Source organism: Pecten maximus, chromosome 7 (genome assembly GCF_902652985.1).
Source record: "Pecten maximus chromosome 7, xPecMax1.1, whole genome shotgun sequence".
Classification (NCBI taxonomy): domain Eukaryota; kingdom Metazoa; phylum Mollusca; class Bivalvia; order Pectinida; family Pectinidae; genus Pecten; species Pecten maximus.
The window spans coordinates 37,525,059-37,551,834 of record NC_047021.1 but is presented as its reverse complement, the minus strand read 5'-3'; the positions used below and the strand labels follow the sequence as shown (position 1 = coordinate 37,551,834).

Here is a 26,776-nt window from a genome sequence, read left to right as displayed (position 1 = left end):
GATATTTGAAAGATTGTAAAAAATGACAGAATCTTCACAAAATGTTGATGTATGTTACAATATAAAATAAATGACATCACCGGACGTTGGCCCTCCCTTCCACTGTAGCGTCAGACCCGCAGAATAACAAATTGTAATGGCGGCCGTCGGGAAAAGAAATAAGTCGGTTTCAGACTAAAACAGACCTATTCAGACTGCTGTCAAGCATATTTAATGGCAGACATGGATACTACTTTATTGTGCAGTGTGCATAGCTTTATATCATTGTCATTTGGAACGTAAAGCCAGACACTATTACGTTTTATTTGCTGTGTTTTGTGAACAGTGATATGTAAACAAGATCGTCAGTTCTAAACATTCTTACGATTTTGACAGTTAGATTGTCACCATAAAGTTTTTATTTTGGACGTTCAATTTGACATGCAATTGTGTTTTGCAAGGAGAGGATAATTTACTGGTGAGTATGCAATAAGTTGGTGATTTCTAGCATTATAGAAGCTGGAGAAATACAAGGGTCGAAAAAATAATTTTATCGAACGTTTTGGACCGCCATAGTCAAAATGGCGCCGACAGGTTTTGAATTTTGGAACGTTTTATCGTCTTGGTTTACAGTTTTGACCTTGTTTATGGCGCTGCTATGAAGTTAAACTATCATTTCTTGAACGTGCTTATCGGAAAAAATATATCTTAATATGCAGTGAGTTGTGAATAGAGATACAAATTATGTTTGATGGCCGTGCAATTGTTATGTTAATGAATTCGGTGAACATGTTACTGCAGGGTCAAAACTCCATTTTAATTTACAGAAATCATTTTTGTAACCATTTGCCATGAGCAGGGATCATGAGTTACTTTGCATTGATACACTTACTTTTCATTTTTTGACGTTCTACCGCTTTGTTGCGTTGTCCAGTATTATTGGACTACATGAAGGGCGCTACATGAATGTTTATATAGGCTGTACATAAACTGTCTGGTTCGTTTCCATAGAACAAGACAAGCGAATGTCGGTCGATGATTCATTTTAAAAAACCTAAGATATTTATTTCTCTGCATTACTGACAAAGTTTTATGAAGTGTTGACACTTATTTTATTTGAAAACCAACTACAGCAGTTGGACCTAGTCTTGTATACATTCATTTCTTATCCGCATTCTTGTATTAGTTACTATCTTCTAGTAAAAAAAAAGAGGAGATTTATATGACTTTTTTTAAGAGAAAACAATATTATTTTATCTAAGGTAACAGGAACAGGCATTCGGCAAATCATGTGGCAATACTGGTGTTTAACATAATATTATGTAACAACTTTTGAAGAAAAAAACCCCAAATTTGGCATGGAGGAAATTGGAGTTAATTTTATTAAAAGCGTGTCATTTCTGCTAATCTGGGATACATGGCATTACTCAATTGGATGATCAGTGCCCAAATGAATAAAAATTAAAAGATTGAATTAAAAAATACACATTTTTAGAAATAACACTTTAGTCCACACGAATCAACAAAATTATGTGCCTAATGCATAACAATATAAATCTTTTGTCAATATAGGCTGTCAATTTACAAGTTTGATAACACTGGAACAAAATTGATATTTCAAAGTGTTTAAGGCTTTTGGGCTGAAAGAAGATTTTCTTCATACAAATTTCAAGAATCATAAATAGATAATGACGGCATACAGAAAAAATGGAAGCATACAATTATAAGATGGAAAAATTTAAAATTTGCGATACATTTTAGGGACTGGTATTTATAAAAAAAAAAAAAGGGGGCTAATTGGTGATGTAAGCGCATTAAAAAATAGTACAGGTGTGCTTTAGCTGACAATTTGCTTTTTGAAGCATTCTTTGATATTTTTCTTTTCAATAAATACCATAAATGGATATCTATTTTGCATTTTTAACAAATTAGTATGTTTGTTTGACGATCCAAATTTTGAAACTGTCACTTAAGGCTACCATTTTCAGTTGTGATTACCATAAATATTCGAGTATAGTTCAAAAAAATATATATGTTTTTTTTTGTTTTTTTTTAACTGCACGGTAGCTGAATTCTACAGCATAACACCTGGATAAGAATCTGTAAGTTATCAAAGCTACATTACAAAATTTAATTGGAATCACCGGTCAGATTTGACACATTGAATTGACAGGTTTATTACATTATACCACTCCTGCCATGGGCCTAGTCATTGGAGTTATTCTTGCTGAATTACACATGCATGCTGTTACAGCTTCCGTAAATAAACAAGTTGAACGTTATCAGTTTCTGGCAAAGCTGTAGATTTATAAGGTGATTTATTTATAATTATGAATTAACTAAGTACTGATGGTATTTCAAGTTTTGTTTGATGTTAGTTGAGTCATTATACATCATTGCGAACCTGAATATGGCAACTTGTTCAAGTGAGATAGCATGTGTGCGGAACATGTGTGGCTCATGATGGACTAACAAAAATACACGAAATTCCTGATAGATATTGAATTTCAAGGAAAAAAACTAAATGTATCTAAATAACTATTTACTTTCCTTGATTATATGTTCTATATTTACTTATTTAATACATGCTTTATATATCTAAGTATGAAATAATAATCCTACTGTCAAGGGAAACGATTACAAATCTTGTATCACATGACATCCATGCATCTGACCGGCAAAGGCTTGTACCTGCGTATAGTGCACACTAGATGCGAATATTTATGGTAGATGCCATTGATTCCACAACAGATTGACTGGAAGGGGATCCTGAAGTATCTAGACAATACATGTACAGTAATTTCTAGGCAAGCTATACATGAAGACATATAAATTTTCCGAAATACACGTTGACATCTGGTAGGTTATTATTGATTCACAGAATGATACTGTCAAAGCACTTGCGTGAATTACGCAATCATATATTCCTCGTCATTGACATCTGATTCATCGTTAATGGATTATGAAGATAGTATGAAAGCCACATGCCAAATAATACATTTGCCATTTCAACATGAATTGAATTTATAGGTCATATAATATATATTATGTAATTACACCACATCATAAGCACAGTTGTTGTTTCAATTGATATATATCCAGATGACTGTAATGCTCGCAATGCTGACATGGTAATTAAATGATAACTCATTGATGGATTTTATTATATTGAATATTCTGATATTGGCAGGATATTGCCAATGGTTCATTTTCAAAAGTGGAGGGTCGAGATCAGACATAGTGAGAGATGTGTCGTCACGTTGTGGGTAGAGTAATGATTGCTTGACTTCTTATGCATGGGCTTTTATAAAGGGGTCAGATCTGGGTTTGCATCTCCAAGCAGAACACACACTGAAATCTACTGAAATCATGTTATAGAGCCTCAAGAGGGATATGTAGGGAATTATTTCTGAATACTGATATCACATGAAATCATAATGGGATATATCAGGAACAATTTCTGAATATTGAAGCTTCAAATATTTATCTTTTTTTAATCTCAATTTTCAAATGACTATTCCTACATTCTAGGACGTCTAGCGGTCTAGCGAAGTGGAGAGAGGACATATTGTGTTAAGTTCCAAACATCTTGGTTAATTCATTTGCATTATATATTACTATATTCCTTTGCATCCAAATGCTGTTATCAGATCTTCAAAATTACTAAAGGACTTTCTGAATTGTTGAACTTTTGTTCAATTTAATTATGATACATGTACAGAACCAAAAAAAAGATATTTCAGTAGTTTTATTTCAATCAATGATTACCCATTAGTAACATGTATCTTCATGTCTTTTCATGTTGACTGCTTAGCGCTCAGCATATTATGAGTGGGACGACTGGTTCGCCCATAGTCAGTATAATGTGACCGGGTGGGGTGTGCTGCTGGGTGTCTTCGGCAGTATGCTTCAGTGAGGTAGCACTATAAATCGGCAAAAGTTCCGGCCTATCACAAGGAGACTTAACACGAACATGCCGCAGCCTCCCAAAACACACATACGCACTCACCACACACATGCATGTTGCACACACGGGAGGCCGTCCTTAAAAGACCTTAGCTGTTAATAGGACGTTAAACAAAATAAACCAAACCAAACCAATATACTAGAAACTTTGACTGTTTTTGTCAGGATAATGACATTCTGTGAATAATCTATTGGCAGTCAAAGAATCTGAGATGCATCAAATGTACTTTTTTTGACCATATCGATAAATGGGAAGTCGTGGGATAAGAGTAAAAAGTAAGACCAACTAACCGATAAGCGAAAGATGCATTTGTCAACATGTTGTTCTCTTTGCTGACCTATAAATCAAACATTTTTGTCATAATAGTCACCTGCTAGTAAGAACAAACGTAAAAAACATCCTTTGGCATAAAAAAAATCAAAAAAGATTGTGATGTAAAAGCCTCACATATGGAGGCGAAACTAGTCGGCCATAAAATAACCCACTTACTGGTGAAACTTGGGTTTGTTGTGATTGAAACTACTTGGATTGATTTTTACATCTTATTTTGTCACTCTACATACTTTTCGGTATCCATGCCCAATGCACAGGAACCCACTGATTAACCAATACTCTTAAAGCTGACATATGCATTGGCTCTACCTCTTTTTGTATAATCTACGAATAAAAAAAAGATTTTGCATGATCACTTTTAAGTTTGATTCCCGATAAAGTTATTTCTCACTTAAAATAATTGACAATGTTGTGTTACCTACATTACAGGTGGCTGATGCTTTATTGAGAATGGAGGAGACTGTTCATGTATATTTCCATGTCCACTGCCATAATTAGGCCAAATGTAGAACCTTCACGATGAGCGTGGTCCTGAGGCTAGGGGTAGTACATACAAATGATGGCGGACAAAAAGATGCGGCCAATGAGTAAGTTGCATATTTTTGTATTAAGAGAGGAGCATTTGATAGTTAAGTTTTAAAAAAAATGTGATCCTGATGAAAGTTTTATGTCAACTGGTTAACACAAATTTGTCGCCTACTACTATATGTTGTCTTTTCAGGATTTTTTCTAATTGCAATATTTTGACAGTATGTTATATCTCAATCTCATGTTGTTACAGCGCCGATGTGGTGGACTGCCCCACAGGAGACTATTACATGATACCCCAGACTTACCCTGGATGTTTTGGGTTACCTTACCAAGTAAGCTTACATGAATATCCCATTCATGTATATAATTGAATTAACTTTATCTGTTTCCCATCTATCGTGGTTAGAATCTATTTTTGGGTCTTGATCAGTTGCTTTTGGAAGCTTTCTTTTTATATGGGGGCTGTCTATAAAAAAAAGGAAATTTCTTATAGTATTTCAACTTGACATTTTTGGTCAATGTCTACATGTTTTTTGATAAGATTTAAAGTTTCATTCTATTTCTGTCAAAGAGGGAGTAGGGATATACATATCTTCCAAGCATTGTATAGTTCTTGAGAATTCCATACAATGCATTACATACATTCAACTTGAATGAAAAATCAGTCTATCCTTTTATCATCAATACTTCATCCTGTTAAACTTTGTCCTTATTTACATGGTTCTATTTTCTTTAAGGAAAAATGAAATAGTAATTATTCTGAGAAATTTAAGGAGACTTGTAAATTAAATAAAAAAAGTAAACTAGAAATCAATTTTGTATTTTCAGGATCACAATTATGGTGCTCCTCCGCCACCTACTCCTCCTCCGTCACCTCCTCCCCAGCCGGCGTCTCCACCACAGGTGGACAAGGGCCTGCAGCTGGAGGTGGAGGATGTGGTCATGGTACCAGCCGTGGCTGCCACCGAGGTAGCACGCGAAATCTCGGTCGAGGATGACAGTATTACCAGGTGTATCTGTGACTACACACATGACGATGGCTACATGATCTGTTGTGACAAATGCAGGTATGCACTGCTAAGATGGGTATCATAACACAACTTACATATTATGTTTTTCCTGGCCATTTTAACGGCAATTTCTACCAGGTAGAAATGTGGAATTTTTGTGCAGTAAAAATGTAAAATTAGGGGAGGATTTGGGAATTTCTGTTGCTGGATTTCATGTCCTCACATGAAAAATTTTGATGACCCAAATAAATAGGAAGAATAATATCCAATATATGGTAAACACACACTATACTGATGTTGACATCATAGCATGATACTGCTGAAGTGAAGTTTATTTTCAAGTGACAATATTTTGATTTGTTGTAGTGTCTGGCAACATATAGACTGTATGGGAGTTGACCGGAGCAACATACCTGAGTCGTATTTCTGTGAAATATGCGAGCCTCGGGTGTTGGACAGTGAAAGAGCTCGACAGCTACAGACAAAGCGGAAAGAGCTTCTCATCAATGGTACAAAACTTTTTATTTTTTGAACAAATGGATAGCCAAATAATCTGCAAGTTGTCATTTAATAAACAGATTCAATTTTCTCAGATTTATTAAATCGGCAGATTTCAACCCATTGACCTTGATTTTTAGTCAGTTTCTTTAAACAGATGGTAAGAAAATATGTTTGTATAAGTAGAAATCACTATATCCCATCAATGAGTTTTGAAGCAAAATGTATGCATTACAAAATTCCAAGTTATCATACAAAATGACAAAATGGACTGCAGATAATCATAATTCATTTTCATGGTTGAAGTAGATAAGCTGTAAAAACTTTTGGTGCAAAATTAAATGGAAAAGAAATGTTTCAATCCAACAGATTCTAGTGCTACTGATACTGACCCTGAAGAAGCAATGAATAGACAGATGTCTCAACAACTCTCCAACACAAAGAAGGGCAAAAACAGGAAAAAGACGAGAGTTCGCAGTGAAAAGAACAACCCTACAACTCCAAATAAAAGTGATGTGAAGCTGAGAAGGCCAAAAAAAGAAAAGAAAGATAATATCAAAAAAGAAAAGGAGAATAAAGAAGCAGACAAAAAACAAAAAGTATGTTTACTCCCCTCTGTGTTGACTCAAGTAGATACATTATGAAATGAATACAATTTTACATGTACAAGAAAAATTATGACATGTATCATTAAAATGTTATTTCATCTCTTCACAGCAAACAGCCATCAAGGAAGCAATTAGCAAAAAGATCAACAAATCAAAAGTGAGTCTTGTTTTGAAATAATAAAGTGATGATTTTCATCTCACTCTTTTTTCCTGTTCTCTGATGTATGGTGAAATTTGTGCTGACTTCTTATTCAACAATCCACCGGAAGTTTGGAATTGTTTTAGCAAAGCTTTTGGCTATTGGTTTAATTTTTGTAGAACAAAAATATATATAATGTGAATAATAAGCTAGAAGTGCAATAGGGATTTCACAAGTTACCGTTTCAGTACCGTCTATAAATATAACAAGTATTATACTGTCAAGTAAGCAAGCACAAAGATTAGACATTGGTCGACTTAAGTGTGATAGTTTGTTAAGGTATTTTAAATATCAATTTGTGTTACTTTTGATAGTTGAAGAAAAAGCCTGGTTTGACTCTTGTGATGAATGAAAATGCCCAGGATCCATGGGACAGTAGCTACAGGTAAGTCTTTGATGGGAGAATTGTCTTTTCTGCATGATACAAATAATCTAAAAATGTAGATTCTTCCTTAATGGTCCACGATAATTGAGGCCATGGTGTTAATAAAGGACTTCTGTCCATTGTTCAGGTGCATACCTATTATTAACATTGCATGAGTTCAGTGTTGCTGCCTGATCCTTGGATATGATAAATGTTTTCATGAAATGACCCTACATTAATAGTTGAGCTCTGGATGTATAACTAACAGCTTTGTTTGGTTTTGTTTAGTCCCTGGGTGGACAAATATGAGGAGGCAAGAGAAAATCAATACAGTCCAGACATCCAAGCGCTTATGGCTATACGGATAAACGGTCAACCGGTAAGTTCTGAATCTTTACGCCTCTTTTAAAAGATAGCACAGCTGATTTACTATTCAACATTTTAGCTCACAGAAAGACTGCATATTTGCATTTGAAAGTTAAATTGAACAGATTTGTGTTTGTGTCATTTTCATAAAATTTTGAGGTGTGATTATTTTACGATATTAATGTGATGCCATCAATGTTGTGTAATAATTAAAATGATATACTGAATGTTTTCTAGGCTGATGATCCTCATCCATTAAATGGGAGGTTGCAAACTCAGCTTTGTCACGTAACTGAAGTCAGCAAAAACAGAAAGGTAATTTACTTCGATTCATAATTGACATGACAATCAATATAAAAAAAAACAATAGGAAAGATATATAATGACAACAAATTTTTTGCAAACGGAGGTCCGTAATGATTAAATTTCAAGATTTTGTAGAATGTAATATTTGTAACTGGCAAGTATTTCTGAGATAGAACGACTGACAGTTAATGGTTTCTGTAGTAATGAATGTTTCTCGACCTTATATTCCTGCAGTAGTGAATGTTTCTGGATCTTTATAATCTTGCAGGGTTTGGAGGCATCCGAGACCATTGGAGAGGGAGAACCAATCATAGAATACACTGGAAAAGTTACGCTGAAACAACAGTTTGACAAGGACAACTTCTTCAGACAGTAAGTGTATAGTATATGGAATTTGTTTAAGTAATATTCTATCCTGAAGCAAGGTTATGGTTTGGTATGGTGTTTGTCGACCTTTAGTATATATTATAACTATTTCACTTGAATAAAAATAAAACCTGTTTGAATGGAGTGAGATGTGTTCAGAGTATGCATTTGAATTGAAGCAGGTAGAAAAGTACTCTTGTGTTTTACTGTCTTTGAAAATTGACATTTATGTAGAACTATTTCTGGATGCATTAAAGTTGTGCAGATTTGGATTTAAAAGAGAGAGAGGGGGGGGGGGGGGGAAAATATGCCAAAAAAAAAAATAAATATAAAATCATGATGTATTTTAATAATTTTGGCAATAATATTGACATAATAACAAAGTCAACATTTGTTCTGTGTACATGTAGAATAAATTACAGATTATAACATTATCATCAGGAAGTATTGAATTTTAGAAAAGCCAGTGCTAGGGGCTTTAAAAGTAGGCCAATGGCATTCATTAAAACAAACTTCATTGCTCTACCTCTCAGATATACTACAATTATCCATAAGGGTTGTGTTGACTAAAACAGTTTTAATTTACAGTGTATACTTTTAACATTTGTGTTACTGTTCAGTTTGGATAAGAACACTGTCATGAATTCTTGTGAAGAATTAAGGTTTTGAATTGGTGATTACATTACAGGTTCAACCCGTTTGCATTGTTTTACAACAAGTATGACAACATAGAGCTGTGTGTAGATGCCACCTCGTATGGAAGCACTGCCAGGTTTATAAGACGATCCTGCAAGGCTAACGCAGAGGTAAGACAACTACATGGGACCATTTCCTTGGATTTCGGTTCACTATGAGAGAATGATGTCATACATATCATCTTTCACACCTACCTGAAACTCGTTATAGTGTTTATTCCAGTTTCATGAAGATTACTGTCAGCATGATGATGTAGCCATATAAAGAACTCTTCCAACTATCATGTTGTTAAAACAAAGATTTGCAGTCCGTCTGATTAGCTGGCTTTTACAAAAAATAGCCTGAACATGAATAACTTAGCAGGACCAAGTTTAAGCTGAAATATTTTCATATGCCACAATACATTGTTGTTTAGTATCCCCATTTCTTGAGCAGATTTCAGATTGTTTTTGTAGGAAATGACAGAATGCAGAAAATAGATATCAGTATGGTTTAAATTATGTCCACATGATGATTTATCAGCCCACACAATGTTCTGTAGATAAAGAATAATATATCATTTATTACAAAAAGCCTTGTACTGTTTCCTTTTGTAGGTTCGGCATGTCATGGAAAAAGGTGTCGTGAATTTCTTCATATACTCTGCCAAAGTCATACCAAGAGGTTCCGAGATCACGATACCTTATGATTACAACTACAAGGACTGGTAAGTGCTTGTCTGCACACAAGTTCTTAATTTTGATCAAGTGTAAACAGACAACTTTTTTTTTTTTTGTTATTTCAGTTCCAATGACCAAAGAAATTGATTGCATCCTAATGGATACATATTATATGTGTATGCAGAGATTAGTCTGGACTTCCAGGGCTTTTCTCACTGGTTTGGGATGGGGCCTTTTTGACTCATTTTGGGAAGAAAATTGGTGAATTGGAAAAAAAAATTTCAGGAGAAAGCTGAAAATTTTGGGAATTTGGCTTAAATCTGAAATAATTTCAATTGGGAATGAGGCCCATTAACGGCCCCAAAAAGGCCTCAGAAAAAGGCCTAACTTAGACGTATCAATTGATTCTTTGGAATACTAGATAATTTAGTGATTTTCATATGTGTTGACAGTTGGTGTGAAACATTACTGTAAAAATAAAAGGTCTGATAACTTTTACAACAAACTGTCCAGGTTGCTGTATTGTGCAATTTTGTCTTTACAGCTCCTACTGTGTTGAATGTGCCTGCCTTAGAAACAACTGCCCTGTAGCAAAATATTTCAAACGAAAACAAAATGCTCAAAATAAGTAAGTCCATTTTACTTTTTTTTCAAATGGAAGCAAATATGAAGTATTTATGTCATGTTTTGTATGTCAAAATAGATCAAGAATATACCATTATATATTTTTCTGTATTTTGTGAAATAAAGATTTAATTTTAAAAACACCTTATGAAGACCACTGGGAGAATTTATTCTCATTACACACAGTGCATATAGTTTATTTATTTGATTCATAATGATATGTTAAAGATGAACCCAGTGTAACCTGTGCAGTAACTAGCTTTCTGGTGAAAAGAATATCTATTATGTGACATAAGCATGTCCTTGTTCAATATTTTGTGATTTTCGATATTTTGTAAGTTGTGTATTTGTTACAGAAAAGACAAATCATTGCCTAAAACACCTGTGAAGCCTATAGCTAAGTCACCGGTCAAATCTCCTACCAAGTCCCCTCTCAAGTCATCGATCAAGAAGATTATGGATGTGGTGGTTAAGAAGGAAATCGTTGTAGAAGAATCACCTCCAAAGGCTTTAAAAGAGGTCCCTCCCCCACCTGTGGAGGTTAAAAAGGTATTGTTAATTTACTGCAACACTGCCAGTCATACATTTATAATCAGCTCTTTGATAGTTTTTAACATTTGTCCCGTTATATCATTTCATACAAGCTATAGTTTCCATATTGTATCAAGTTTGTTCTATTGGTGAACCAGAGCTCTCAGACCGAGATAGAAAATATATTTGATTTGTCTTTAGAATTTCCGAGATGAATTTTTAGTCCCTGTGGTAGATGCCATTTTATATGCCAAAAAAGTGTTTAAGACTGGTCCACTTGAAAACATGTAATATTCCTAAAATGTACCAGCAAATACAGACATAATCTGACTTGTCATGTAGGAAACGGTGGAGCCAAAGGTAAAGGAGCCCGAGGTGAAGGAGGAGGAGAAGGAGGAGGAGGAGGAAGAAGAACAGGAACAACAAGAACAGGAGAGTACTACAACAGTGGCAGCCCCTACCATGGTGTCAGATGTAGGCAGTGACTCGGAGGATGTGTCTTCTGGAACGTCGGCAGAAAAAAGAAACAAAATGTCTAAGGTACAAAACACATACATATAGCAGTATTAACATTCTTGAAATTGTTGCTTCATTAATTAAAATGATATTGCAGTAAAGGCTGCGTAATTCCCTCTGCTGTCAGATTGGTTGTCATACCACCTATATTTCCCTTGCTCATTAGGATTTATTTCTTTGTTGTACAGACAAGAGAAGAAAGAAAGATGGAAGCCATTATGAAAGCCTTTGAGAAGTTGGAGAAAAGGGAAGAAAGAAGAAAAGAAGCACTAGCACGACTGGAACATCAAAGACATGATTCAACGACAGATGGCGTTAATACTTCAGCAGAGGTTTGTAGTTACAAGCTGATAGTATCAGTTTCCTCTTAGATAATGGCCTTGTATAGAAATTCCCTCAAACATTATTTGCTTTTAATTGGTATGTATTTTACACAACCTTGGAATCATTCAACTGATTGAGAAGCATTCAATGCATCAAAGTGCTACATAAATTTGGAACAGTTCATCCTGTGTTAAGTCATGAATTTTGCATAAAAACCAAGTATTATCTTTGTTGGATAATTCAGTTGGAAAGTCAGTCAGATTTATTCTAATGATAGCTGGTTTGTTTTGCGGTCAAAAGCTCAAATGAAACTCAAGGAATAGTGACTTTCCGAAGTTTTCTCATTTCAAGTATGAAAATCTGACAGTAAGTCATCGCCAGTGACTAGTTAATTTTGTGTTGTAGGTAGTGAATATTTTTATGAAAATATTTGTTGGGCTAGTGACTCAAAAAGAATAACAAATTACCTGCATATTGGAATTATAAAATGAAAATGTATACCCTTGTTCATAAACTACTAACTGATCAACCAGTTAATTGTCATCCCAATGGCTAAATCACTCCATTGTAAATTCACTATGCGAGTTGTTATAATAGTAGAAATCGGTTTGTTTACAGAGCACTGTTGAGGAAAACAAGGAAGAGAAAGCTGTTAAACCTGAACAGGATATAAAAAAGGATCCTAAGGAACCATCCAGAGACAGTGTCTCAGAAAAGGAGACGGAAGAAACTGACAAGGTGGAAGTCCCAAAAAGGGAGAGCAAACCAAAGACGTAAGTAGATGAATTGATAGTATTTTGTTTGGCCATGATAAAAAAAATACTGGAATAAAATTAGTAATTAAGTAAAAGGCACAGATATCAGCAAATTTGTATCCAGAGACAAGAAATGACAAATTGCAGGTTGTTTCTGCTTTTGAGGATCAGATACTTTTTTTCTGAATTTAAGTCTACTTGTCTGATATATATTATTAGTCTCAAGAAAAATCCATTTAGAGTTACCATTTCTACAATAATGTTATCATTTCTACAATAATGTTATTTTAAACTTTAGGATTATAGATTGATATCTGGTTTGTGGAATTTTAAAAATCTAAACAGCTTCATACACTAGGTGTTATATTGTACAGTCCTGTTGAATATATTCTTGAAATTTAACATACTTTTATGCACTTATTTCACAGAAGAAAGGCAAGGAAGGCTGCAGCTAGAAGGTAAATGTTTTACTAGATAAATAACTCTTTTTAATGTCCTATACATAATTGTTTCAATTGATTATGTAAAATTCATTTGAGTGTGTAAATTAAACATTCGACTTTGAAGTAGGAATATTATTTGATAACCTGTGCTTTAAATCAACAAAAATTAAGGCACTAAAGCAAAAAAATGATCAATGACTTTTTCAGGAAAAGTAGAATAAATACCAGTAGTTCACGAGGATCTGAAATAGAAACATTGTCAGCCCCTGTGACGCCCACCCTGCCAGTACAGGCACCTACAGTGATGCACACAAGGAAGAGCAGAACGAGTAGCTGCAACTTGGAAGCCACCCAACAGCATACGATGACCAGCTCAATGGCCATAAACACCCTACCGTCCAGGAAGCGCCGGTTCAGCAGTAACTGTAGCACCAGTACGGAGAGTGTGGCCCCTCCGGTAGTCACCATGTCCATCACCAATAGTTTACAGCTGAGGAGAGGAAGAATGAGTAGCAGCTGTAGCTCCGACACTACTTCACAGGACGAGAGTAGTAACACGCTGCCTAGTTGTCCCTCTACACCGCTCCAAACAGCAGACCTTACCACACCACCATCTTTCAAATTCATGAAAACCAAAAAGGTAATCATTACCTCTTGGAAGGTGAACTATTACTCCATTAATGACTCCTGCTTTATACTTCTTTTTAATGTCACATCACTGCAAAGTTTGTTGACTTAAAATATTATTCAATGGTCTGATAATCCACTGGCAATTGTTTTGATGGGATTGTCAATAATAAATGATAGGTTGAAAAGTTGTTATCATGACCAGTGTACATTTGAATAGTGTACTTCTGTGAAAAGATCAATAATCCCACAGTTTGATATGGTGTAAAAAAAAAAAAAAATTTGCATTGCAGCACTTGATGAGCGAATGGTTGAGTGAGAAAACCCAGGATACAAACCCGTTGGGCTTAAAGACAGAGGGCTTAAAGACAGAGCCGTTGGAGGTAGCAGTAGAAGACAATGCCATGTTTGTCACATGTTTACCCAGCCCACGAAACAGTATGGACCACCTTCGCCGCAACAGTCACAGTTCAGGGGGTGCTCGGGCAGGATTAGAGAACAGTATAGGTTCTGCTAAAAAGGTAAATAACTCACAGCTGTATGTGTTCAGGAGAATTTTGGATGAACTTCTATAAACATCATGTGATTAGGTGGTCCTTCTTGCCTTATCAAAATTTTGTTGAGTTCCATGACAAGGTGTTTCCTGTATACTTATTGTATCATTGTTATTTCAGCGATGGTTGAGACAAGCCATGTGGGACAAGCCTGGTCCTGAAAGTGGTTCTATGTCTCCTGTGGCAACAAGTGGAGGGGCAAGCCCCAACCCTGCTATCAACACCCCTAACATCATGCCCAGTATTCCAAGCCCTGGTGCCTCTCCTCCTGGTGGTAGGTTTAGTCAACTTCAGTTCATATTTCATAAACTGCAGAGTTCATATTCCATCAGCTAGAGTTCATATTCCACAAACTACAGATTTCATATTCCACAAGCTACAGTTCATATTCCATAAACTACAGTTCATATTCCACAAGCTACAGAGTTCATATTCCACAAGCTACAGAGTTATCATAACTACAGATTTCCATATCAAAACTACAGTTCATATTCCATATACTACAGAGTTCATATTCCATAAGCTACAGAGTTCATATTCCATAAACTACAGAGTTCATATTCCATAAACTACAGAGTTCATATTCCACAAGCTACAGAGTTCATATTCCACAAGCTACAGAGTTCATATTCCATAAACTACAGAGTTCATATTCCATAAACTACAGAGTTCATATTCCATAAACTACAGTTCATATTCCATATACTACAGAGTTCATATTCCATAAGCTACAGAGAAATATTATTTAAGATTGATATGAACTTTGATAATGATATCATACTTGCTTAATGTGTCTTTATTGATGAAACTGTATGAAAATTGTGCTATGGTTTTCAAAATATGCCTCTGAAGATATTCTTCATATATTGCAAGAAAGAGGTTAATGGGGGCAGTGTGGAGGTGTTTTATAGATTATACACTTGTTTGACCTGTCGAATACTGTTTGATGGTCTTCAGATTTTGTGACACCATTGAAGAAGAGGCGGTTTGCAAGGGAGTCATGTGACCAGCCAATCCCTCAGACTCTGTCCACTCTAGCGAACTGTTCTTCAGTAGCTGTGGACTACAGTGTGCTAGCGGAAGTCGAAGAAAATGGCAACCTGCATGGCAAGCCTGACTATCACCCCACTCCAGCTGTCTTAGAGGAGGAGGAAGACGAGGTACATTCACTCAAGACATCGATCTTTACTTAAAAGTTCAGTTGTATTTCAGAAGACTAGAAAATTGAATTAGAAATACAGACGACCATGCATGTAGTTTGGTGTCCTGCTGTAATGAAATTGGATGGTGGATGGATCATTTTTCCAGACTACAATTTCATAGCAATGTTTAAAAACGGTACCTACAATCTCTATAAACATTCTAACTTAGGGCAATTCAGACTAGTGTGAAAGTTGTTACTTTTATGGGGGGGTTTTTTCACTAATTTTGTAGATGGATTACAATTATAAAAATTTAAAATGAAATTTTATAGAAGAAATATAGTCTGTTTTAAAACCTTTACTTGAAAAATATGTCTTAGCCTCAAGCTTTATTACCTCAAAAATCAGAAATATTGAGACCAAAAACAAAACAAATCATCCCATAAACTGATGAGGTTATACATAGTAGGTATTGAATGAGAAAGGTACTAATCTTGGCACACTCCAATAGTTAGTGTAATGAAGAATTGGAGTACACACATGGTTTTCTGTAGAGATGGTATGCAGAAGTGTAAATATATAATTATAATTTAGTGATTAAGTGAAATAAGATTCGGGCTGTCCCATAATTATCTCTGTAGGTGACTTTTTTTCTGAGACCTCACCGCTCATCAAAGTGACTCCTACAAAGATCATTCTGGAATAGCCCTTACCACTAAAACATGTACTGTAACCATTGTATGAACTTCTCACTTCAGAATGTGGCCGTGTCAAAGGAAGCTGAGAGTGTGGGTGTAGACAAACCTACAAGAGGCAGGGACTCAATAGATAGTGAAACATGTGATTCAGTAGATATGACTACGTGTAAAAATTCAATTGATCTCGAAGATTCAGGACTTGAAAAATCCCCTGAAACAGTAATACAGGAAAAGTCTTCTGAAATAGAAGAACATACAAATTCTTTTGAGACAGAAGTGACTGAAAAGTGTTCTGAATCAGAAATACATGAGACAGGATCAAATATTCAACAAATTGGTGATAATGTTAGGGATGAAAATGAGATAGAAGACACAAGTTGTGGTAGTAAATCTATAGACTTGGCAGTGGCCAATTTATCTGTGACTTGTAATGATGCAAGTGAGAATAGTGCTAGTAACAGTTTTGAGAGTGACAAATCTGTAGGGGTGAAAGGTGTGGGCCCCATGGAGTCGGAATGTGACAGCATTCAGGAACAGAGAAATCTGGCCGATAGTGATATGGAGTCACGACAACAAGAGGTGGAGTCGGAACTCGAGGAAGGCGAGATCAACGATGATTCCATTGAGGAGTCCATGCAGGTGGACAGTACAGAAGATAGTGCTAATGTGGGGGGAGGGAAAACTGCTCAAGATAACAAACTTGCTCTGTGTGATAGTACATCCAAGGTGGATGAGAACAAGGTATTGCGACCACGTATGCTGGAGACAGTTCAAGCGGACTGTGCTAGCAGCAGTAACGTTGTAGCCGGCCACTCTGTGTTGACCTCCGAGGTGAAGGAGGCAGCTGTTGTGGACAGTAGTACTGACACTGACCAGTCAATGGGCAGACGGCCCAGTGACTCGGACAGAGTGGCCATATTACTAGCTGACCAGTCAACAGACAGTGACTATGGCTCATCTAGGACAGATTTATTAAATTCTAGTAACCAGGAAGTGGAACCCAGTCACCAGTCTGAGGAATCATTGGTGGAGTCTGTGAGTGATTTCTCCGAGTCTGTAAGACATTCTTCTTCCTCTTCTGTTGTTTCTTTAGACACCTCAGGAGAGAAGGTAGGCAGCAGTAGTGATGAAAAGACACATAGCTGTTTATCAGATGTTAGCAGTAGTAGTGAAAGGAGGAATTTAGCTTCCTCGGATTCAGTGCAATCTGTAGTGTCCTCACAAACTGTTGATGACTTTAGACGAAACTTTGCATCGTCAGACTCCGCTTCATCTATTGTATCATCACTGATACCGAACAATGTGTCGCCAGTTGTGTCATCACAGTCATCAGATAATGTTGGGGTATCGTCTACTGAGCTTTGTGCATCAGATGCCACATCTAACACAGTAGGCAATAGTGATTCTGCTGACAGTTCGGAGGCTGCTGTCTCATCAAAAATGGACAAAAGTGAGATTTACTCGGAGGACAGCCTGCCCAGTGTTACGGGCTCTATATGTTTACCCAATACATCTGAGGCTGACACGCCTTCGTTGGACGATTTCGGTCTATCAGATGAAATAGGAAATACTGGGGAAGCTTCATCATCATCTAGTATTTCTGAAGACTCACATTTAGCTTCATCATCTGTATCATCCGATCCCCCTCCACTGCCAACACCCACGAAGAAAAAGGTAAGAATCAGAACAAGTAATTATTCAAAAGTTTTAAAACACAACCTGTAAAATGGAAATTGGGCCCCGGAATCGACTCTGTACGAAATGGGTCATACAAATTGTAGGTAGTGATGTTATGTTTGGAAAAGGATAGTAATTTTGATACCTGAGCAAGAAGGGACTTTATACTGAAAGTACTTGAGCAGTATCCACTAATTTTTTCCATGGATTGTTTAATGATACAGTTTTCAGGTTCAAAACGCTTGCGACCCTGCTAAGGATGTTTTGGTTTGTTATAGGTCAGCTTATTGGAATATAGGAAAAGGCTGAAGGAGAAGAGCACACCAACTGGCAGCTGTCCATTGTCATCATCATCATCGTCATCGCAAGCACCATCATCATCATACACATCATACCCCTGTACATCACCGTCATCTCTCTCACCATCATTCATGCCATCGCCATCGATGTCCTCTTCATACAACAAGCCATCTTCATCAACAACATCTCGTGGTTCATCATCCCTCCACAACAACAGACGACTTCCATCTTTACCATCGCTACCGCTGTTTGATTCGTCACCGCCAAAAGACCCTTCACGATATCATTTTAAAAGTAAATATTGTTTTGTATGGTCCAGTTCTGTTCCATACTACTGTGATATGTCATTTCTAGGTATTAATGAAATTTCCAATACTTATTGAAAATCTGTATTTTTATGAGAATCATTCTTATAATTTTTGCTAAAGTAAATAATAAGCATTAAGGTATAATTTATGAATGATAAGCATTAAGTTATAATTTATAAGTAATGAGCATTATGTAATATTAACATTTTTCTGAACATCCAGTTAAATGTCAATGTGACAAAGGCTTTGAGGTTAGTATGTAATGATAAAAATTGTTGTTTGAGTGATGTTAGCATGTTCGTTATAAATACCTGGGAGATTTCTGTCATTGCTGTAGGCCTTAAACTGCTCTTTGCTCAAAGCATCTATTCACTAGATGTTGTGTCAGTCCTCCTTATAAGCCTTATATTTCTGTACTAGGCTCTTCCGACATTGTTAGAAGAAAGTCAACTGAAGTGAAAAAACCTGCGAAGCCCTTGAGCTTGACTGAGAGGTTAAAGCAAGAATTTGGGTTTGATGATACAGAGGAGGAAGCACAAAAGGAAAAGAATGGTAAGTCCCTGATATATGTTGCTGCAGTATACGCTTATAACTTTTTAGAGGCAGCTTTCTTTTTACTTGTATATCTGCAAATGTATATCTGGATTTTAAGTAATATATGTTTAATAAATCATCATGATTAGATAGTAGCAGTTTGTTAGATTGGTATCCTTAATAATTGGTGATTAATTTTCACTGCCACATTGTCAGTATAAGTTAAAACATGATGTGAGAGATTTGAATGGGATAAAAGTGACAAATTGCTACTTTCTAGATGGAAATATGCGCCGCATCATCGCCACCTCCATTGCTATCACGACCAGAGCAGCCTCATCAGCATCATCATCTTTCACTACACCCCCTCCTCCCCCTCCTCCTCCTCATCCTTGCACAACCTCTCAGCCTCGTCCCGCAGGCCTAACCAGCAGTCAGGGTGAGTTCTACAGCACAGCGGATGATGGTGCCGCCTTGCTGCTGTATGACAACAGCCTTACATCTGTGCAGTCCAAAAAACATTAAAGTGTAAAAATACAATTTTGTCCCTACCTTTCATTACTGACCATAAATATGGAAATATTAAATATTTCCCTTCATATTCAGCATACCATGTTTAAATGGGGGATGGTTCAAGTTGCCTTTCATCTGTTGTCAGCTGTGTTGTCTGTCCTTAAGAATTCTATTTGTTCAGAAGCATTGAATGGGTCTTTCTCAAACTTATGCGTGTTCCCCTTGGTAATCATTATCAAACTTCATTGGTCAAGTATATTAATACCTTAAAACACAGATTGACAAAGTCAAACTCACAGTTACTATTTATACTAAATCTTGTCATCGTTGTATCAACTAAGTTTCCTTATCAAACTTCACCTAAAAGTTAAGTATGAGAATACCTGTTAATGTAGGCATGAGAGAGGATTTGTAGTGTTTGTGATCCTTTTTTTGAGAGTATCAATAGAAAACATATCATTTTGGATTTGGATAGTTTAGTTCTAGCTTCAAAAGAAGTCTGATTTTATGGGTTTGTTTTCCCTGGTCCCCTGTTATGTTTGATGTATTTGAAACAGATCAGAACAATCAATCGGGCGTCAGTCTAAAAAATAACTCTTGGATTTTGACAGTTGAATATTCTTGAAATTTGCTAAAATTACCATATTCATTTATGATAGAAGATATGAGTGCCAATTCAACAGAAAAAATGAAACACAAGAAATTAAACTCTTTTACATTGGTGGGTGCCAAGATCCTTCTGGTCTCTCTCTTAATTTTATAATGCTTGTAGCAATAACATCGGGAAAATAGTATGCACTATTAACATGCAAATTTCTACTGTTTTTCAACAGAAGAAAACACACCAGAAGCAGTGTTTAATGCCTAAATATTGAGCATAATTTAGAACAGTGAAAAATCTATACACACGAGTCCCCAGTCCTGTACTCAGAATTTTGATGATTAAACTTAATTTATGTAATGCAGTATTCAGCCTCAACAAGTGCACTGGTTGCTTACAAAAAAGGGGATGCACTTAATAAACCATGCTCATGGAAATGTGAAATCTTACCTGGGTAGAACTTTTACTTATACTTTTATGTAGCGAAAACAATCCAGTCTTCAGTTAAAAGACTGGAGATTATATTGACAGATCAGTGAACTTTCAATGTTTCAATAAGCAAACCCATCTACTTTTCCTGAAAAAAGACCAGGTGCGCTTATTAGCGGTAATGTTTGTGAAATGAACATGACAATCTTGCTATCCACAGAGTATAAGGACCAAGGACAAGAGGCACAGCAGCAGCAGCAGGCCCCACCACAGCAAGTGATTACTCATCCACCACATCACCCAGGCTATCAGCAGCCCATGTACCATCCCCAGCCACACACGGGCCAGCCACCCTTACACCCGCCACTACAGCCAGAAATAGCCATGCATGGGGGCACACATCCTGCCCAGCCTCCCCATATAATGGGACAGAACTCTGCCATGCTTAATGGACCAGCACCAGGCATGATGCCTCCTCACTCAATGGTGGGACCAGGTCACATACCCCCACCTGTCCCTAATGGCCAGGGACTAGGTCAGGCTGCCGGAATGTTGCCACCTCACTCCCACATTGCTGGAGTACAGGCACCACCTATGCAGAATGGTCCTGGACCAGCTCCTCCCGGGGGGCCCTCTCAAAGACAAGGAGGCAAGATACCGTCACTGATGTCTATACAGACATTCCCCTCTAGGGAGCTACAGCCAGCTGTCAACAGTAACGTACCCCCCACATCTCACTCCCCGCAGCCACAGGTCTTTCCCGGACAACACCTTCAGCAGAGCACGGACCAAGGTATGTTACTTTATTGTATTTAATTATTCTTGGTTATATATACCATACAAAAGGCAATCTCAATATTCAAATCTTTGAAGCTTATTTGTATGTACCACAAACAAAGCATCATTCATTATGCATCTACTTCTAATCTCAGTATGTGCAGTTTGAATTTTGAGTGCTGGCCTGCAGGCAGACTCTGAAAAAAAATGCATTAGACATGTATATTATTTAGGTAAGAAAAGGCAAATGGAGTTGGGCATGCATAATTTCCAAATCTATATCGTGTGTTTCAGGGCTTGGAATTGCTCAACATGGCATACTGAATAATGAGGCAGCCTCTTTCAGCCAATCAACGCTGCAGCAACAACATCCCCACACAGCCAACCACACAACTGGTTACAATCAATCCCCCCAAGGGCCGAGTCAGTCGGGGTTTAACTCCACTATCAATGGCCCCCAGGGGCCGAGTCAGTCGGGGTTTAACTCCACTATCAATGGCCCCCAGGGGCCTAACCAATCAGGCTTCAACTCTACCATGAATGGTCCACAGGGATCCAGCCAAACAGGGTTTAACTCTACCTTAAACGGAAACTCAAACTTTAACATGATGCAGTCCTCTTCACTGCAGACACAACAGCAACCTCCAGCTAACGGACCACCTGTTGTGCATGAGTACAATCACGGTTTCAATGGACATTCAAACAATGACCACAAACAGCACTATCAGCAATCCCCCTCACAGTACCACTCTCAGGGGCCAGTGCAACGAAAATCAAAATTCTTCGGAAAGAAAAGGAAAAAGGGACACAACCACCAGCAGCAGGTTTATCCTGACTCGGGTGGCCTCTATTGAGGCTTATGTGGAATGAGCTCTTCATAATCTTCTGTGTGAATGGGTTAAAATGTGATTTAAGAAAAGTGAGAGTTTCTTTCTTGATTTTTTTTTTTTTTTTTTTTTCATTTTAGACAATTTAAACATTCTTCGTTAAGTATATGATAATTAAGATTAATTTTCTTTCTTGGTAAATTTTATACTGGAAACAGAAAGATGGTATGTTGGGTTTCTTTAAGATCTAAAAATAATGCACACACAGGTATTTACCTTTCCTAGTCCCAGATATTTGGTATACCTTACAAATAGTTTTTCAATCTTTGTGATATTCTTGAAAGTGCTGTAAGGAAAAATTGCTGACCGTCAAATTTCTTATTAACATAGTAATGCATTTATTTAGTATATTTTTTGTAAAATTTTGTCATTTGACTGGTCTTGTTTTTACTTTGATCACTTGAAATGATCAGGTATTAAATTATGAATGGTGAAATCCAGGTACCCATTATAATCTGTAAATGTATGTCGAGAGTTTCAAATGATGGAGAATTTTGATGTAAAGTATTATGTGTAATGGTAATATTAGAACATGCAGATGACACACTCATCATTTTGGCGAAGACAGAAAAATCCTTAATTCATTGAAGTCTTCTTTGTTGTGGAATGGAGTATGTATTTCTTACTATTTTGGAGTTTTGTGTTTACATTTTATGGCATTTAAAGTTAATGAATGAATCTGTAAATCTAGGCATTTAATCATGTTGACTGACTGCATTATTTGCCTTGGAAGTTTTTCTGCTTCAGTTCGTCTCAATAGGGCAGTTTTTGTGTAAATATTAAACATGTAACCTATTGATGAGCTGATTGTTTTGCCAAGAAACAATGGTTTGGGAGTTGTATTTATTTTCACTGCATCCCTTCATCTGTTTGAATATGTCGGGGTTTCAGATGTAAGAGTGTTTGAAAGAGAATATTTTGCTGTGTCTGTACATTAACTGTGCATTTTCTCATTGTAAATACAAACCATCTATTCTGCAACAGTTTTTTTTTTCATGAGATACGACTCTTTGAACATGTATTAACATTTTTGATTGTTCATTGTTCCATTTCATTCAAACTGACCATTTATCACTCATTTAGTCTCCATTGTACAGAGGTTTATTTTGTGTAGCATATATAAACCAAAATCGATTTTAAAGGGGGTAAATTTTGTGTTTAATGAAATAGAAAACTAGTTATCGATGGCTTAATGTACACAGCGAATTAAACATTATTTTCATACCTGTACAGATATCAGGTACCAGTGTATTATAAAGACAAAAAATGGGGGGGACAGTGGCATATTGCAATCAATTGCTATTTGGGCAATTGACCAATGGTTTGGTCACTGCGATATAATGAACTAACAAGCTTCCAACACTAGTGGATCCCAGAAGTGTCGTCTATAGTTTCTCTCTCTTTCTTCTCCTTTGTCTTTCTCTCTGCCTTATGTGGATGGTCTGAGCCAGACTGAATGTTGGTATGGGCTTGTTTTGTCCGATGTTCTGATCAGCTTTGTATTTTACTTATGGGATAATTGACCACTAGTGGATAGAAGTAAAGTAACTCATTTTATGAAAATTGAAATTTGTTGTGTTTTTCTTTATATTATACTGTGTTGTGTATTTTCTTCATCGATCTTTGAAAGCAAGTACATTTCAAACTGTTTTAACCAATTTCTTACTATACAGTTTAAACTTTTGTGAATCATCTATAGACAAAACTTTTTGACTAGCAGAATTTCGACTCTTAAATAATGACCATTTAGATTTGGATGCAAGAATGAATATATCGCAATGTATGGTGTTTAATTTGGTGAAGATTGTGACAAAATGGTGCAAATCAGGTGATTCTTTGATTTATGACAGCAAGTCCTGGAAAAGCCTTGGAATTTGGATTTGACCACAACTTTGAACAGTTATATTGTCTAGAATATCGGATGATAAAGACCATATTTCCTTTAGTGAATAAATTAACGTAATTACACATACCAGTAGCTGTTAACATTACATCAATCTTTTCTATTCATTTACTTTGTGTGTAAAAACATGCGTCTAGCTATAGTTATACCCCCTGTGTACAATCACCTTGGATGATTAATGTGTTCTGACATGTCATTCTTATTGTGATGTTAGTAGTGGATGCATCATTCTTTGAACTCGTAGATTTATCAGAATAGATGAGGATTATGGGACAAAGAAGTAATTCCAACAGTGGGGACAATGAAAGATGATTTCCGAGGCAAACCATGCCTTTGTCCGCCTCGAGACAAAGAATACAAACACAATCACGTGATATATAAACAGATATAAGATACAGCAGTTTAAGATTATATATTTTAGTTGAAAAAAAAACAACAAAAAAACATGGTCCCGTCGGCTTTCATGGACTGAAGGTGGATGCTAGTGTGACATGTACAGAATCTCTGATGGGACACTATGCAAAAAAAAAATTCCGAAGTTAACATAAATTCAAGGATTTTTCAAGGCATCTATGCCAAATTCCAAGACTTTCAAGGCAATAGACTAACTACTCATGATAAATATATGTAGCTTTATGATAGGTATGAGGTGTAAAGGAATTAACTTTATTCATTTAATTCAATTGAAAGATAATCTATTCTCAACATTGACAAAAGAAGAAACACGTTTGTCGAGGCTGATAAGGGAATTGATTCAAATGCAAGGTTATGCATGATTGAGATGATGCCCTTTCAGTATTACAGCGAAACAAGGTTGGAAATGATGTGGCAGATAAGCAGAGTTTAGTGACATGATAAACGGTACGTTCATCAGAGGTTAATAGATTAATACCAACTAATATATACAAATGTACTTAACTGTTAAAATGTGAAGAAAAATAGCCCAGTTGCAAAAATCAGGACAAAATTTAATAATGATTAAAGCAGTCTGATAGTGGAAAAATGGGCCTAGATCTTAATTGAAGAACTCTCACAAGCGACATTTGATATGATTACAACACTTTTTAATATACAAACCCCTCTTAACTGGTAAACTGATACTTGTGTAAGAAATATAATTTTCCCAATAAATCTAGATTACACAAAAATATTTTGGGAAACACCATTCTTGAAAATATAGTTTTTGGTCTAGAAATTATACAATAGATATCAAGATTACTTGGTATTTCAGAATGAATACTTTTGTAATTAAAAAATGAATGGCAAAAAAAAATGTACTGCCGAAACCCGGGATCGAACCAGGGACCTTTAGATCTTCAGTCTAACGCTCTCCCAACTGAGCTATTTCGGCCATGTGGAAATGGATGTTTCAGTTTCGCTTCGATATCAATTACGGCTTAGCCTATACAATCTGCATCGAACATTATGATAGTGCTGAAAATTTGCATAGTATTCTACTGTTTTATTCTATTGTAATTACTCTCAAGACATATGCTAAACATATGTGAGCCTACCAAACTTTAAATGGCTTAACATCGTGTAATGTTTAACTGAGCCTAAAACAACGGATTAGTCGGTTAGGCCGAATAAACAAAAGCGTCCCAATCTCCGTCACTGTGATGCTTGAAAATGATCAATGGCGGGTGTTTCTGTTCCTGACAGCGAAGAGAAAGTGAAGATATTTATTTGTAAAAGATGCAAATTTTCATCATGTTTCCAATACTTTGGATCAAAACCTCCGTTTATGAAATCTATTCTGTAAGTAAAAGAATAGTTAGTCGACTTGCATTTTTTTTATATATACCAACATGTTTTTCAACCGGGTCTCCAATTTCGACGGATCGATCTACTGCCGACAACTGACATTAGGTGGAAAGTGAGTCTCGGCGGCTTTCTGAGATTTCTTTGAATGTATTGAATGCACTTCAGTTGTTGTCGCCCAATATTAACTATATTGGGGCATACACATAAGCTTACATTTCTTTGTGAAGAATCTATTTTAAGAGGAGTCGGAAAATGCACGGCCTGACCCGGGTTCGAAACCGGCACCTCCGAACACTAACGATACCTGGATGCTCTACCAACAGAGCTACCTTGTCGCCAATGATCGACCCGGTCCAGTTTCGTTATACTATTATGCGAGTAGACTCTACCTGGAATCATAGTCAATCATACTTAGACCTAAACTTATGATTTTACAATTACGTGCAGTTATCAGTACTTAGTCATCTAAACATGCTTGACATCAATGTAAGTATATATCAAAATGCAATAGCAATCAACTAAAAACACGACAATTGAATATTACTCCAGACATCGATAAATATCTGTCAAAAATGCCCTAGTCTGATGTCAGGGCCAGAGGACTTATAAATACCAGTCTGCCAGTACTGATAGAACCACAAGGGCATGTCTAGCCTTACATTAAAAAATAGCCAGAAATACCTATGTCTTAATATATAGGTATGTCTGGCTATTTTTTTTATATATAAGACTGGACACGCCCCTGTGATCGAACTAAAGGGAGTTCCACCCCAGTTCAAAGATAGGGGCGACCACTGTTTGAAATTAAAAACTGCCACAGTAGATAAAGTAGTTGCCAACAATACATCGCTCCTGGACTCAATAAAAGGGAGGATTAGGATGTATATTATGAGACATTTCTTCTACAAAGGATGTCAAGAAGGCAGTCCCTGACTGACTAGGTGCTGTCTAATACCCAATACGGTCCTCAGGCTCATATCAATGGTA

General features: G+C 36.4%; 2 protein-coding genes and 1 non-coding gene across 4 annotated transcripts in view; 2 read left to right on the top strand and 1 right to left on the bottom strand.

Moving 5' to 3' along the window:
• The first annotated feature begins 109 nt into the window (after positions 1 to 109).
• Positions 110 to 23,691, top strand: LOC117330757 (inactive histone-lysine N-methyltransferase 2E-like). Of its 2 annotated transcripts, XM_033889228.1 has the most exons (29): positions 110 to 457; positions 4,709 to 4,866; positions 5,061 to 5,142; positions 5,639 to 5,877; positions 6,187 to 6,329; positions 6,688 to 6,917; positions 7,036 to 7,083; positions 7,440 to 7,510; positions 7,778 to 7,868; positions 8,093 to 8,170; positions 8,430 to 8,533; positions 9,216 to 9,333; positions 9,820 to 9,929; positions 10,427 to 10,510; positions 10,863 to 11,055; positions 11,380 to 11,577; positions 11,742 to 11,885; positions 12,496 to 12,650; positions 13,061 to 13,090; positions 13,283 to 13,715; positions 13,996 to 14,223; positions 14,377 to 14,530; positions 15,214 to 15,416; positions 16,157 to 17,770; positions 18,052 to 18,367; positions 18,802 to 18,933; positions 19,196 to 19,354; positions 20,679 to 21,251; positions 21,530 to 23,691. In XM_033889228.1, the coding sequence occupies exons 2-29, from the start codon at positions 4,799 to 4,801 to the stop codon at positions 22,087 to 22,089; spliced, it is 6,558 nt and encodes a 2,185-aa protein (XP_033745119.1). In that variant the 5' UTR covers positions 110 to 457; positions 4,709 to 4,798; the 3' UTR covers positions 22,090 to 23,691. The 2 variants fall into 2 exon arrangements, with proteins under 2 accessions (XP_033745119.1, XP_033745121.1); XM_033889230.1 differs by lacking the exon at positions 19,196 to 19,354 and having other exon boundaries at positions 111 to 457.
• A 1,612-nt stretch (positions 23,692 to 25,303) lies between these two features.
• Positions 25,304 to 25,376, bottom strand: Trnaf-gaa. The gene has a single exon. It is a non-coding gene; the product is annotated as a tRNA-Phe (tRNA).
• A 259-nt stretch (positions 25,377 to 25,635) lies between these two features.
• Positions 25,636 to 26,776, top strand: part of LOC117330756 (cysteine-rich DPF motif domain-containing protein 1-like) — a 59,161-nt gene continuing 58,020 nt past the window's right edge. The window contains exon 1 of the mRNA XM_033889227.1: positions 25,636 to 25,783. Within this exon, the coding sequence (XP_033745118.1) occupies positions 25,662 to 25,783 (122 nt within the window). The 5' untranslated portion in view covers positions 25,636 to 25,661. The remainder of the gene's footprint in view (positions 25,784 to 26,776) is intronic.